This window comes from Bubalus kerabau, chromosome 3 (assembly GCF_029407905.1).
Source record: "Bubalus kerabau isolate K-KA32 ecotype Philippines breed swamp buffalo chromosome 3, PCC_UOA_SB_1v2, whole genome shotgun sequence".
Taxonomy (NCBI): Eukaryota; Metazoa; Chordata; class Mammalia; order Artiodactyla; family Bovidae; genus Bubalus; species Bubalus kerabau.
This window is the reverse complement of record NC_073626.1, coordinates 54,924,565-54,939,622: the sequence shown is the minus strand read 5'-3', so window position 1 is coordinate 54,939,622 and position 15,058 is coordinate 54,924,565. Positions and strand designations below refer to the sequence as shown.

Here is a 15,058-nt window from a genome sequence, read left to right as displayed (position 1 = left end):
TTATCAAACTTTTGGATCTTCACCAGTATGTTAGGTGAAAATGGTAGCCCAGTGCAGGTTTTTCTCCCTTAACTTTTATATGCAACTATTGTAAAAAATAGTACATTGAGGTCCCATGTTCACTTCACCCAGCATCCTTCGTGTTGACACTTAAAATACAGTAATCAAAACTAGGAAATTGACACTGACACAGTACCATGACTAGTCTGCAGGCCTGACATGGGTTTCACCAGTTTTGCAGGTACTTGTTTTTCAAGGAGGTAAGTAAATCTTTCTCTAGTTCTTTGGCATTTTACCACATGTGTAGATTTGTATTACCACCTCCATATTTAGGATTCAGAGCTGTTCCTGACCAGGGAACTCGCTCATGCTGCCCTTTCTTTATTAATCACCCTTTTCTGCCTCCCCTCAATGAAACAGGAGCCCACTATAGTCTGTTTTATTTGCCCAGTATAGTTTTATTTTGCAGTCTTTTTTTCGTGAGGTTGAACATCTTTCTGTATGTTTAAGAATCGCTTGAATTTCCTTTTCTGTGAATTGTCAGTTCCTTTAATTATTTTTCTGCTGAGTTGTCTTTTCCTTCTTTTAAGGAGTTCTTTCTTGGGGAAATTAGTTCCTTGTAACATGAGATTAATACCCACCATCCTGGACTCACCTCGTGGTCCAGTGGTTAAGAGTCTGCTTGCCAGTGCAGTGTACACAGGTTCAGTTCCTGGTCTGGGAAGATCCCACATGCTGTGGGGCAGCTAAGCTCATGCTCACAAGAGCCGTTGCTCTGCAACAAGAGAAGACACCCAATGAGAAGCCACGACTAGAGTAGCCCCTTGTTTAGCGCAACTAGACAAAGATTGCATTCAGCAATAAAGACCCAGTGCAGCCAAAAGTAAATTAAAAAAAAAAAAATCCTCCAGTGTTCCATACTTTTCCATAAGTGGCTTAACATTTCTATCACATTTCGAATGCAGATATTTTTCCTTGCTAAGGAGTTTGATTTCTTGATATTTGCAGATACTACAGTAACTCTTGCAATAGTGGTGGACAAGTTGTCACCTCGATTGGCTCAACTCAAAGTTCTGCACAAAGTGTTTAGTACTGGAGTAGCAGAAGTTCCACCTGACACTCGAAACGTTGTCCGAGCATCTCATCTACTCAACACCCTGTACAAAGCCATTCTTGAATACGACAATGTTGGAGAAGCCTCTGAGCAAACTGTAGGTGGGACCCTTGTCTAGTCCACTGTGTATGACTCATTCTGCTCAGCATAGGAGTGGTGGATAGCCTGTTGTAGATCTTTGTAAAAATGGTGTGTCAGACAGTTGTGAGTTTTTAAATTAGCTTCTAAATTTGAGGCTGCATAAAACTAGCTTTTCAGCTATAATTGCCAAGCTCGCCAGATGAATGTGGCAAAAATAGAGCAAAACATGAAATAAAACAAGATGGGAAAAATACCTAGCTGACTTTGATATAGATACTCACCATACCCTTTGTTAAATACAAATACAAATTTATTATGTGATGTATCTAGAGTAGCCAAACTCATAGACACAGAGAGGAGGATGAGAGTGTTGGTTACCAGGAGCTGGGGAAGAGGAGAAAAGGGGATAGTTAATGGGTACATAGTTTAAGTTTGGTGGCATGCAAGAGATTAGAAAGGCCTATTTCATAGCAATGTGAATATACTTAAAACTGCCAATCTATGCACTTTGGTTAAGATAGTATATTTTTTTTACTATAATTTAAAAATGCAAATCTAACTGGAGACTTTGATGTAGATAGCTGCAGGTTTGTTTAGGCACATAACTTAGGTGTTTCACCTAGTTTGTTGGTGTGATCCTTTTTTCCTCACCATTTTGGTACTGCATTTCAGTTAAAAGGAAGTTGATTTCTTTCATCTCTGTACTTTCTTTTTTATGAATAACTATATATATATATATAGTAGAATGAAATCACTTCCTTGTTGTTAATGGACATTTTGCTAATAGCACTGTTTGGATAGAGTTTGGATTGTCCAGTTTAGAACTGTTGTGCCTGTGTAACTTTTACTACTAAGAAAGTGCTGTTACGGACAGTATGGTTTCTCATATTTAGGTAGGTGAGGTTTTTCATAAGGATTTTATAGCATGTATTTTGGGGTTTTAATTAATTACTTTGTTTCAAAAAACATAGATGGATTTCCCTGGTGATCCAGTGGTTAAGACTCTGTGCTTCCACTGCATGGGACGTGGTTTGATCCCCGGTTGGGGAACTAAGATCCCACGTGGCCCGTGTGGCAAAAAAAAAAAAAAAACAGGAATCACTTTTTAAAAGGTGCTTCAGAAATGCTTGAGCCTCATCTTATCCAAGGACGAGGGAGTTCTGAGAATGGGTATGCCTCTCTTCAGGTCTCTTTGCTGTTCTCCCTCTGGGTGGAGACCGTGCGGCCCTACCTGCAGACTGTGGATGAGTGGATCGTGCATGGGCACCTGTGCGACTCTGCCAGGGAGTTCATCATCCAGAGGTGAGGGAGGTGCACCAGACATTGGCTCTTCTCCCCAGCATTTCCGTTAGCCTCAGATGATATCGGGAGGGGGGACAGTTCCAGTAATAGGGCTGTGTTGTCACCATAGGCAAGTTCTCTTGCATTTTTATATAAATAGAAGACATCAGGTACCACCCGCCAAAAAATTGTTTCCAATGTTTTGTCAATTCACAGCTTTCCATATTAGCAAATTGCATTTTTTGAATTATAGTATGTTTATGGATGGCTGGTATGGTGAAAGGCAAACTGAGTCCTTTGAAATGAATTGTTGTTCAGTCACTAAGTCGTGACTTTGCACCCCATAGACTGCAGAACGCCAGGCCTCCTTTTCCTTCATTATCTCCGAGACTTGGGTCAAATTCATGTCCACTGAGGCAGTAATGCTAGCTAACCATCTCATCCTCTGCCGTCCTCTTCTTTTGCCTTCAATATTTCCCAGCATCAGAGTCTTTTTCAATGAGTTGGCTGTTCGCATCAGGTAACCAGAGTATTGGAGCTTCAGCTTCAGTCCATCTGGAGAAAATTTAGGGTTGATTTCCTTTAGGATTATTCGTTTGATCTCCTAGCAGTCCAAGGGAATCTCAAGAGTCTTTTCCAGCACCACAGTTCGAAAGCATCGATTTTTCGGCACTCAGTGTGCTTTATGGTCCAACTCTCACATCTGTACATGACTACTGGAAAAACCATAGCTTTGACTAGACAGACCTTTGTCGGCAAAGTGATGTCTTTGCTTTTAAATACGCTATCTAGTTTTGCCCTAGCTTTTCTTCCAAGGAGCAAGCATCTTTTAATTTCATGACTGCAATCACCATCCACAGTGATATTGGAGCCCACGAGAGGAAAACCTGTCACTGCTTTCAATTTTTCCCCTTTTATTTGCCATGAAATGGTGAATTAGGTGATGTCAAATGGCTTCATTAATGGGAATCAAGGAGAATAAATTAATGATGAGATAAAAGATGTGAAAATATTACCAAATATACCTCTAGTATACTTATTTCTCCTAGTTAACTACTCTTTTTTTTTAACCTTTTTAGTATATTATTTAATAAAACAGTTAAGGAAAATCTTAATCATCACAAAATCCACTTGTGATGATTCCCCTTCACTTAATTGATTTTTCTGAACAGAATCATAGAAGCCGCAATGTAGAACTATTTGGACTCTCTTATCTCAGTCTTAAGTTCTGCAGTGTGTAGAGGTATGTGTTTTAATTGATGGCTGTCCACTTAACTCATCAGGGAGAATAGCTTTCTTAGAGTTACAGAAAGGTAGCCCTGTTTACACAGTGCCTATATAAAATGAACGGCCTTTCTTTTATCTGAATCTTCAGTCTCTCATAATGTTCTTCTATTGCACATGAGGATTACTGTAAAATCAGGATTCTTAATCTCCTTAGAGGAGAATGAGTAACCCTCGTTTCATTGTTAAAACAGTCCAGGTAGGAATCTATGTGGAAAAAAAGATGTCGAAGTCTGGAGTTTACTTTCATAGGAGATGGCAAAATAGGTAATTTATTCTACCTTTAAAGAAAACCAAATTAATCAAATTTTGTTTAATTCCAATTCAGGAAACTTTCTGCTTATTAGATTTTACCAATGCCATTCAGAATATTAATCCACTTTTCTGTGTTAAACTGAAGTCAGGTAAGTCCCATTTTACCTAAAGATTGCGTCATTTTACTAATAGTTGATATTACTATATTTTGGAATGTCTGGAAAACATAAGTTAGAGCAGGTATGTTGTTTTTAAGAAAGAAAGGTTAAAGTTTAAAATTCTTTTGAATCCCTGTAGAAACAAAAATGTTCCAGTAAATCACAGAGACTTCTGGTATGCAACCTACACACTATACAGTGTATCTGAAAAGACAGAAAATGAAGAAAAGATGAGTGACAATGCTAGTGCCAGCTCTGGCAGTGATCAAGGGCTCTCCAGCAGGCAGCACACCATGGTGTCCTTCCTGAAACCCGTCCTCAAGCAGATCATAATGGCTGGCAAGTCAATGCAGCTGCTGAAGAACCTGCAGTGCACGGAGAGCACCACGTGCCAGGCCACAGCTAGAGGTACCCCTTAGTGGTGGGGCAGCAGCTCCCTCTTCATATTTGCCATCCTGAGATACGTCATTATTTTGCACTTTGGAAATGATCAAAGCCTTTTATTTTCATGAAAATTATCACCATGATCAAATTAGTAGATCATGCTGCTCTTGGCTGAATACAGATTGTCCTCATTGGAGACTTTGAGCACGGTGTTTGAAGGCAGTGATGATATGTTCCACATGCATCTTCCTTATTCTTGTTGCTTTAGGACTGGTCCTTTATAGTGATTCTCTGGCATTTCTCAATGTAGTGCAGCATTTGGCGTCTGAGGACATGAACTCTGGCAGATAGGAATTTGTTGGTGAGCAGTTCAGACTTGACCATAGATTTTGAGGAAATCTTGATATACTTTTTTATATTATATAAAATTTATATTATATATGGTCTTTTTTGAGCAATGTAATTTAAGCAGTATACTGAAGGTTTTATCATCTGACTAAAAAGGTTCTGAGAGGTATAGGTGTGACCTTACTTGTTTTGTTTGTAAATCACCTTAATGCTATGTTAATTATTTTGAATTATTTTATGTCTACTTTAATATTTTTTCAGTTTGTGGACTATTTCCTTTCTTACTGAGTAATAAAACATAAAGAACTTTACAGGGCCACTGTTGGAAGTGTTTTTCCCAATGAATTATGACTCCTGTTAGTGTTATCATAGTGCTGTCTAGTATGGTGGCAACTTAACTTTCAGGCATCCTGTTTGGTCCCTTACTCTGTTCAGAAAAAAACAAGCTTGTATTTCGAATGTTTGACCATGAACTTGGCAGTTGTCTAACAGGGTATAAAAATGTTTAGTTGTACTAAAGGTACTATACTGTAAGAGTAACATAAGAAAACAGGGATAGACCTTCACAGGCTGAAGGAAAAATACCAGGCTATATTTATATAAAGTTTACTTAATAATTCTTAGAGTTCCTAATTTACTAAAACATAGTTCACCTTATACATTTTTGTTTCAGATGCAGAAAGAAAAAGTCTGTATACCCTCTTTTTGGAGTCTGTACAGTCTCGTCTTCGACATGGAGAAGACTTCACTGCACAGGCCCTCACTGAGCAGCAGGCCACCAGAGAGACCCTGATAAAGATGCAGTCCATCGCCGAGAGGCATCTTGCATTGGATGACGTTCACGATCCACTGCTGGCAATTAATTTTGCAAGGTGTGATACATTATACCTGCTGGATTTTTGATGTTTGAAATGGCAGAATCTGTTTATTTCTGCCAGGTAGGGCTTTCCAGCCTTTAAAATAGAAACCTTTATTCTTTCCTTTCTAATGAATGAAATACAAGAATATATTGTGTTTACTTGTTTCAAATACAAAATTTGGCATCCTTATTATTTGTGAAAGTCCATAGACTGTCCTGTGCCTTGAGCCCATGGGCAGCACCACCACTCATATAGAAGATGCTCATAGAAGTTGCAGTCCTGGGACATGCTGAGTCAGACCCTCCCTGTGTATTTTGGCACTTTAGAAAGTGTTTTTAGGTACTTAGCCTGAGGCAATAAGTTGTTAATACCCACAGGATAAACACCCTGTTTATTGTCTCGTGGCCAGCCTAATGGCTACAAAGGCCTCCTCTGTACTTGATCTTTTAGGGCAAAAGCAACATGTGAAGGACTATTTCACACAAAGAATATTTTGAGGAAAAAGATTTCTATTTCTATAATAATTGGCATTTTTAAGACTAAAGATAAAAATGGGACTCGAGTTTTGATTAAAGAGAATTCTGTTGAATGTATAGACAAGGTGTGGTGTATTAAAAAGAATGAAATTTTGCAGTTTGCAGCAGCATGGATAGAGTTAGAGGGTATTATACTTTAGTGAAGTAAGTCAGGGAAAGACAAATAATATATGGTATCACTTATATGGGAAATCTAAAAAATGCAACAAACTGATGAAATAACAAGAAACAGACTCATAGATATATAAAGAACAAAATATTGGTTACCAGTGGAGGGTGGGGTGGGGGAGGTGCTACATAGGAGCAGGGAATTAAGAGGCACAAACTACTATCTATAACATAAATAAACTACAAAGATATAGTGTACAGCACAGGCAATATGTCGATATTTTATAATAGCTATAAATGGAATAATATCACCTTTAAAAATTGTGAATCGCTATATTGTACACCTGAAACTTATATTAATAAAATATTCTAAATCAACTATACCTCCATTGAAAGGAAAAAAGGAACTGAGTGGGTTTTTTTTTTTTTTAAAGAGAATTCTGTTGACAGCAGCTCTTAAAAAGAAGACTCATGTTTTTATATTAAAGGTTGTATTTGGAACAGAGTGACTTTCACGAGAAGTTTGCTGGTGGAGACGTATGTGTGGATAGATCATCAGAATCTGTGACTTGCCAGACTTTTGAATTAACGCTGAGATCTTGCCTCTATCCCCATATTGACAAACAATATCTAGATTGCTGTGGAAACCTCATGCGAACTCTAAAAAAAGATTATAGGTATGAGGAATGGTTAATTTGGGAAGTAGTTGGTAGTTTCTTATACTTGAAAAATAGTTGAACTTATTTTTAAACCTAGATTTTGAACTAATTTTTGTTAGAGTAGGGAATGGATATGCATTGAACACCTTTCTTTTGAGAGAATCAATTAATCATCAGTGTTTTCTTAACTTTATGTGAAATTTGTTTCTGAGAATTTATCCCAAATGAACACAGAAAAAGCTTGTTACACAAAAAGGCTTGTCACAATGTTTGCTATCAGAGGGAAAAACATGAAATTGCTTAATAATGGATAACTTGTATTTTAAATTGTGGCATATCCATATTAAAATATGGCATATTCATCTCCATGTATGAACTTTGTAAAGTTCATGTAAATTATGTTTATATAGAGTTTTAAATAATGTAAAGTTTCTTAAATTGTAAAAAAATCCAGGATATATAAAATGGTAAGAACTCTTTTTTTTTTTTTTTAATGCATAGATTAAAAAGACTGGGGGAAAAATGCCCTGAATATTAACAGTGGAAATTCATCATGATTTGGATTAACCTTTTTTGTAACACTTTAGAAAGTTTGCCAGATTTTTTCAGTTACAGGAAAATAACATACCTCTCTGATTTAAGTAAGCTATATGTTGTTTTATTATTTTTGAAAGTATTTAAAATGTTTTAGTATTTCTGATTTTAGTAAATGTAGTATGTAAACCTGTTTCACTAAAAATGATGTACAAAACCTGGTACTCGTCTAGAATCCTATTTTATGAGCCTAAGGTCTTTCTGTGACTTTTCTCTTCTTTCAGGCTAGTTGAATACTTGCAGGCCATGAGGAATTTCTTCTTAATGGAAGGGGGAGATACCATGTATGACTTCTACACATCAATTTTTGATAAAATAAGGGAAAAGGAAACCTGGCAGAATGTGTCTTTTCTTAATGTCCAGCTCCAAGAAGCAGTAGGACAGCGTTATCCTGAAGACAGTTCACGGTAAAATATGGGAGGCACCTTTTCTTTTAAATGTTATAAAATAACCCATGTGCTCCAGACTCTTCTATGACTTCTTTATGTTATCTTATTTTATCCTCACACCGATCCCTGTGAGTTTTATTAATGTTATTTTGCACATTAGAAAACCGAGGCAGCAGCAACTTGCCAGCTGAATGAGAGGAGATGTGAGATGGGAGCGTATGGCCTCTCAGGATCTGATGGCCTTGCTCACATGGCCGGGGTCCATGCTGCCTGCCTTCCTGCCCCATGGTTCTTCCTCTCCAGCCAGCTGTACCAGCATTCATGGTGGTGTCACAGGCGGTTTTCTGAGAGAGTGAGAGCAGGGCCTTTGGCACCACCAGGGCCTGAACTCCAGGCCTCACAGACCCTCATTTCCACCACAGACCAAGTCAGACTCCAGCCCAGTTAGGAGGGGAAGAGAGATTTCACCACTCTTCATGGGCAGGGTTGCCTGTTTTCAGAGTGTTGTGCTGGCTTTTCCTTAGTCGGGGAGCTCACCTTCCCTCCTCCTTGTCCCTCCTCCTGCCTGCTGAGCAACTTGGCCAGGGTGGTGCCAGTAAATACTTAGATGGCAGAGGCTCATCTTCCATCCCATTTGGTAGTCCTTTTTCCCATTCTGTGTCCTTACTTGGCTACATTTCTTGGCACCCTCATTGGCCCTTGAAAAGTTATAATGATAATAACTAACATTTGTTTCATGCCACTTAGAACATTGTTTTCCCCACAGCCATGCCAGATTCTACTTCTTAGTAGTATATAAAATAATTCCTTTTATTTTTATGTGATTTTATGTGAAAAAACCTTTGATTTTTGCACAAAAGCAGAATTTTCATCAAACTGCTAGATTCTTTTCGTAGTAAAAAATTAATGCTCAGTAGTCCCCAGAGCGGGCCAGGGAAGGTTAAGGTTATATTTTCCACTACCAATAGAAACTCGTGAATTTTGTTATTTTTAGAATGCTTCAATCTATTATAGTTATTCCTTTTTCTTGCTTTGACTGTCCCATTTTTACCCAAAGGGAACTCCTTCACTTGACCCTAGTAATCTTGGAGAGCATCCTTGCTTTTAGGACTGGGTATCTGGGCTTGTCCTGTGCACTTCCCGCCCAGGCAGTACACCTCCCCGAGGAGCACTGGTCCCGTCTCCTGTGTGACTTTAAAAGCCCTTGCTCAGTGTCCCAGAGTGTTCGTCTGTTCTGGATTATCAATAATTCTGGACTTACTCAGTGGTTGGAGCTAGCAAATATATAGAAAAAGGAAAATGAATCATATGCTCATATTGATATTTCCAATATTTATTAAAGATTACAAGAGTTCACTTCTTTGATTTTCTTTTGTATCTTTCCCCTTGAGTGATTACCAACACATTAATATAAATACTTACTGGATTTATTCTATAATAAATCATAATAGTTCCAAAGTAACAATAGCAGCAACAAACCTGCTGAGACTTTAGAACATGCTTGTGACTTTATTCTCTTCTTTGTACTTTCAAGTCATCAGAATCCTGTCTTTCAAGGTCACTTGGACTAATTCTCCATGTGATTATAGCACTGATACAAGGTTGGGTTCATTTGTTTTATTTTTTACTTTTAGGAATTGCCTTGTTTTTGTTTTTCTTGATTTAATTGTATAAAACAGCTCTATTTTTCAAGTTAAGATCATTAATGCAAAGGCACTTTTAGTCTGGCGGCTAGTGCACCCAGTCTCAGCCACCGAACCACCAGGGAAGTCCCTAGAAAGGCTGTATTTTTTTCTGACTCCCACCAACATAGCTTTTGGCACAACCTCACTAACAGAGTATGTTGTCAGACTTTGAGATTTTTGCTAGTCTGATGATGAAAAATGATGTCTCAATATAGTTTTAATTTACATTTTTCTTAGTCATCTTTTCATATGTTTATTTTTTGCTTTGTTTTAAAGTGAACTATCCATATCTTTTGCCACTATTTCTGTCAGTATCACGTTATTTATTGGTCTTTATCCTCTTTGTTTTTAGAAGCTCTCTCTTTCTTTTTGTTTGGCTGTGCTGTCAGGCTTTTGGGATCTTAGTTCCCTGACCAGGGATTGAGCTCATGTCTCCTGCAGTGGAACGCACAGAGTCTAAACTACGAGACCACTAGGGAATTTCTTAGAAGCTCTTCCTATAGGTTTCCCAGTTTGACATTTGTCCTTTTGTTCTGCTTATGGTATAACAGTTTCTTGTTTTGTCCTGCAGTCATTTTTTAGTGTATGTATCATGTATCATAGTGTATTTACCATGTATCAGTCTTTTCTCTTACTACTTTTGGACTTTGAGTCATAATTAAGAAAGCTTTACTCCTTCCTAGTTACAAAGAAATTCCACCCAGGTTTTGTTTTAATGCTTTAATGGATTTTTCTTAACATTTAGATGTTGATCCATTTAGAGTTTACTCAGCTAAAAAACATGAGAAATAGATCCAGTTTTATCTTTTTCCAGATGACTGATTGGTTGCCATTGCTTATTTCTTTTTTAAAAAGATTCTTTTCCCTATTTATTTGATTACCCCTTTGTCATTAAATTTTCATATGCACTCATTATATGCCTTGTGTCTCTAGATTTTTCATCCTGTTTCACTGCTCTTTTATTCACATTGCTAGTAGCATTCTGTTTTAGCAATAAGGTTTTATTGGCTATTCTTGCTTATTTATTTTTCCAAATGTATTTTATAATTTTGTCTAGTTCTACCCAGAAAAATGAAAGCAAAAACCTTGGTGGTATTTTTATTGAGTTTCTCTTTCATAGATTTAACTCAAGACAGATGAGCCGTCACTTTGGGACCCCTTCTCCTGTGGCTCCCATGTGCTCTAGGTGCCTGTCTGTGCCCTCAAGCTTCCTAAGTCTGAGCCCATGAGTTCCCTCGCTTCCAGGCTCCCCTGCCCTGCTCACACCTCTCCCATGTCATTGGTGCTCCACCTGCAACTTCCCTGTGGGTCCTTTGGCCTCCACCCACCCTTGGTATAGCTTTTTGCTCTCCTGCCTTGGGCATCTTCATTCCATGTTTATGGCTTCAGCAACCCCTAATGACCTGCAAATCTGTATTTTCAGCCCAGGCGTCTGCACAGCCAGCATTTCATGACTTCACTCGAATGTCATGTTTACATCATTGAGCTCATCGTTTTCTGAGCCCTTTGTTTCTCCTTGATGAACATTGCTGTTCATCCCAGTGCCCATGAGGCTCACCTTAGATTCCTTCCTCTCTGCCAGCCTTCACACACCCCTAGTCCCTCAGTTCTGCCTCCTGGATAATATTCCCCATCTCAGTGCTCACTCCAGTACTCCCTGCCACCACCTCACCAGCTGTCTCAGAGTCTCTCCCTTCCATTTGGCCCTATAGGGCCACTCAGAACGTGAGTCACCCCACTGCCACTCATGCTCAGGCTCCTCTGTGCCTCAGAGCAGGTAGGCTGAGCTTTTCATGAGGGAGAAAACTTTTCACTGTTTGGCTCCCCACCTTGTTTCTTATACACACAAAGGTACAGACATATTGTGTACTTTCTGCACCATAGTCTCCAGAGATTTGGAAATTCAGAGATTTCCATTTCAGGAATATTTCTGGTTTCCTTGAGAGCTATACCCTCTCTCCCAGAAGCCTTCACGTTTTTCTGTACTCCCCAGTTACTTAAGTTACCTGCTCTCCCTTGGGCATGGCCAGCAGTGATCTGCCCATCTGGCTTGGTGCAGCACCCTGTGTCTGCTTGGTGACAAGAGGGTGACTGAGCATTTTCTCTGCGCTATGAGCCTCTGGAAGAGGGGGAGGGATTGATTTCTTTATCACCTGCTTGTACAGCACTTGACAAGGTATTCAGTAGGTGACTACTAAGTACTCAGTGGATGCACATGTGTACTAAAAAATTCTAACTAGCTTGTGACATGGAATGAATTGGCTAAACTCATAAATCACACACTGCCCTTTATATCTCTGGTTGTAAGGCCTTACAGTTAATCTTTTGTGGGCTGCATATAGGCATTGTCAGAGGTGCTTTGTAATCGTGGGAGAGTCATGACATTGCTCAGTCCACTGACAGAACTGTTCTAAGGACAAGTGCCTGGCTCAGGGACGTTTCCATGCCCTATGGTAGCTGCATTTTTTTGAGAGTTACACTCAGGCTTATTAGGAAAGAGTGGATAAAGCAGTCTGTGACACCTTTGCTTTAGAAGCAGACTCCATGCTTGCTCACACACAGCCTGTATGCTCTCCAGGGTAAGGAGAACAGTGCCCCTCCCCAAGACACACACACACTCAGACCACCCTCAGCAGAGGGTCTGTCTCCTGAGCCTGTTGCTGAACTCTACCAGGTTTAAGCACATGGCGGGTTAACCTTCCCTGACTTCATCTTTTTTCCTAAGTGGGTTTACTCTATCTCGTTTTTTATAGTTAAACCCATTTTTTTAAAATTTTGCCCCCTTTCCCTAATTCTAAAACCTGATTTCTATTCTGCAACATATGCTTAGAAAATATACTTTTATTGGAATATTTGTGTTCCTTTTATGAAATATCTTTTTGTAATATATAAATTAAAATGCTAAACAGCTAAAACTGATATCTCTTTATCTAGTCTATCTATATCTTTTGAGAATGTTGACACAGCTAAGAAGAAACTCCCTGTTCATATCTTAGATGGTCTGACCCTGAGCTATAAGGTATGTGCTGATATTCTTTGTAAGAACATTTTCTGTTAAAATTAAGTCATACAAGTAACAGGTTACTTTCTGTTCTGAGTCTAAACAGTGAAAATTCTGTTTTTGCTTTCATAGGTCCCATGGCCTGTGGACATTGTTATAAGTTTGGAATGTCAAAAAATTTATAATCAGGTGTTCCTTCTCTTACTGCAAATAAAATGGGCAAAATATAGCCTGGATGTTTTATTATTTGGTGGTAAGATTTGTTTTCAGCAGATAAATTATAATTTAATTTTAGCTGTCTTTCAGAGAGGTTGGTGGTCTTAGGTCATTTTTTATGTATACACAGGTACCAGAATGACATAAATTTATGGCATTATGTAATAGTTTTATAGACATCAGAATTAACTTCCTTGAATCAGTACAGTTAATCTGAAATACAATAACTAAATTAGGAATTCAACCAGAATTTAACCAGAAATAAAATTTTGGGGTCATATGAAAAAATTTTAATGACAAGTTAATGGGACTTTGTTTTTACCTTTTGATGACATTGATAATCAGAGTGATACGGCAGCTTTTATTGCTTCAGCTTCCAGGTAGGGAAGGTAGTGTCTCTGCTGTGCATCCAGACAAGCGCTCGTCACAGGGCCAGTGATGACACCAGCACAAGTCCTAGGGCAGTAGTGCACGTGAGGTCTGAGCAGACGCTCTTCCCACCCCTCTCCTCTTTGTTCCTTTACAGAACTAGCTAATCCTGCTGACAGATCACAGCGTAAAGAAGGACTTTTAGGTAACCCAGACACAGCTGCTCATTTTGGCCCACAGAAGGAGCCAGTAAGACTGCAGGTTCATCGTATGTTCCTCTTAAGAGTGAAGCTCATGCACTTTGTGAACAGCTTACACAACTACATCATGACCAGGGTTTGTGTCTTTCCATCCGTTCAGTTTTATCACCGTATGTACATATGTTCATGGAGAATTACTTGTAATATATATATAAATACAAAGAAGCGTGCAGAATACTTATAGGCTGTAAATGTGAAGATATCAGATACTAAAAACTTGATCATGAAATAACATGGCAGCAGGTTAAGTGTTTGCTTTTCTTTCTTTTTTTTTAAACATGCCAGAGCACATGTATCCAGAGACTGCTCTTTCTCTTGTCTAGTGACCCCTTGGAACGACACACCCAGAGCTCCTCTTTTGGAATTGCCATCAGAACTTGCCATGTATTCCTTTAAATTTCACCAGTGGTAACAGGGCTATCCCTGGAAAATGGCTTCAATTTTTAGTAATGGAAGCCTAAAAAAAAGTCTGTCAGGCTAGTATGGAGTGTAAGAGGGAAAATGCAGCCAGATTATATAATTTTTTCTTAAATATAAGAAGTAACTCAGTAAATAAAATTGCTTTTCTTACACATATTAAAACCAGTTCTAGAGGAAGTTCTGAAGAGAAAAATCAGATATTTGAACAGTGGCAGTGTTATTAAGAGGATAATATTCACTTGGGGTTTAAAATGATTGCTAAAAAAAATTTGTAGTCACTCTGGTAGATAGGTTCTAGAGCCCACTTGTTCTAGAGCCCACTTGAAGTGTGCCTTTGAAGCCTTTGTTTTAGACATGGTCCACATGGCAGAGGTGCCCTCTGTTTCCTGTACACTAGTGACCTTCAGAGGGCAACCTTAATCTCTTAGTTGTTCAGTCTTTTTTCTCAATTTGTTTTTGAAGTTTAGATGATTCAGAGTGTCGTGCCGATCTCTGCTGTATAGCAGAGTGACTCAGTTCTACATATATATGCATTCTTTTTTTTAAGCCCTTAATTGTTGAGGGTAAATGTTAAGAGATTGTTTTTGTTTTGTTTTGTTTTCTACTTAAAGTACAGTTATGCTCCTTTTAAAGAAGGACCATTATGTAAGTAGTGGAATTTGTTGAAACGTATAAATTCAGTTTACCTGATGACTTTTAAACAATCAGTGCGTTTTCTGTACAGTTTTCTGTACTTGTTCCTCTGTGCAGGAGCAATCTGTTAGTCCAGAGTGAGGCATTTCCTCCCTGTGCAAGTGAATGTAGAAGAAGTTGGTAAAAAGTTTTGTGTATTGTATACAAATTCTCACAAAAAAGATATGCTCATTAAATTTGTCATCTTTCTCTTTGAAGATTCTTCACAGTACAGGGCTGGAGTTTCAACATCAAGTTGAAGAAGCTAAGGATTTAGATCAGTTGATTAAAATTCACTATAGATACTTATCAACCATCCATGATCGATGTCTGCTGAGAGAAAAGGTACATGAACTTGGCCATTGAGGCAGGAATGAAGCCAGA

At 38.5% G+C, this 15,058-nt stretch overlaps 1 protein-coding gene across 3 annotated transcripts in view; it reads left to right on the top strand.

Annotated features, from left to right (window-relative positions):
• TUBGCP5 (tubulin gamma complex component 5) overlaps positions 1 to 15,058 on the top strand; it is a 294,174-nt gene that overhangs the window by 273,776 nt on the left and 5,340 nt on the right. For all 3 annotated transcript variants that reach the window (XM_055571843.1, XM_055571841.1, XM_055571844.1), the window contains 10 exons: positions 1,009 to 1,211; positions 2,382 to 2,497; positions 4,313 to 4,581; positions 5,579 to 5,777; positions 6,898 to 7,086; positions 7,887 to 8,069; positions 12,671 to 12,755; positions 12,870 to 12,990; positions 13,480 to 13,658; positions 14,894 to 15,019. In XM_055571843.1, the coding sequence (XP_055427818.1) occupies positions 1,009 to 1,211; positions 2,382 to 2,497; positions 4,313 to 4,581; positions 5,579 to 5,777; positions 6,898 to 7,086; positions 7,887 to 8,069; positions 12,671 to 12,755; positions 12,870 to 12,990; positions 13,480 to 13,658; positions 14,894 to 15,019 (1,670 nt within the window). The remainder of the gene's footprint in view (positions 1 to 1,008; positions 1,212 to 2,381; positions 2,498 to 4,312; positions 4,582 to 5,578; positions 5,778 to 6,897; positions 7,087 to 7,886; positions 8,070 to 12,670; positions 12,756 to 12,869; positions 12,991 to 13,479; positions 13,659 to 14,893; positions 15,020 to 15,058) is intronic.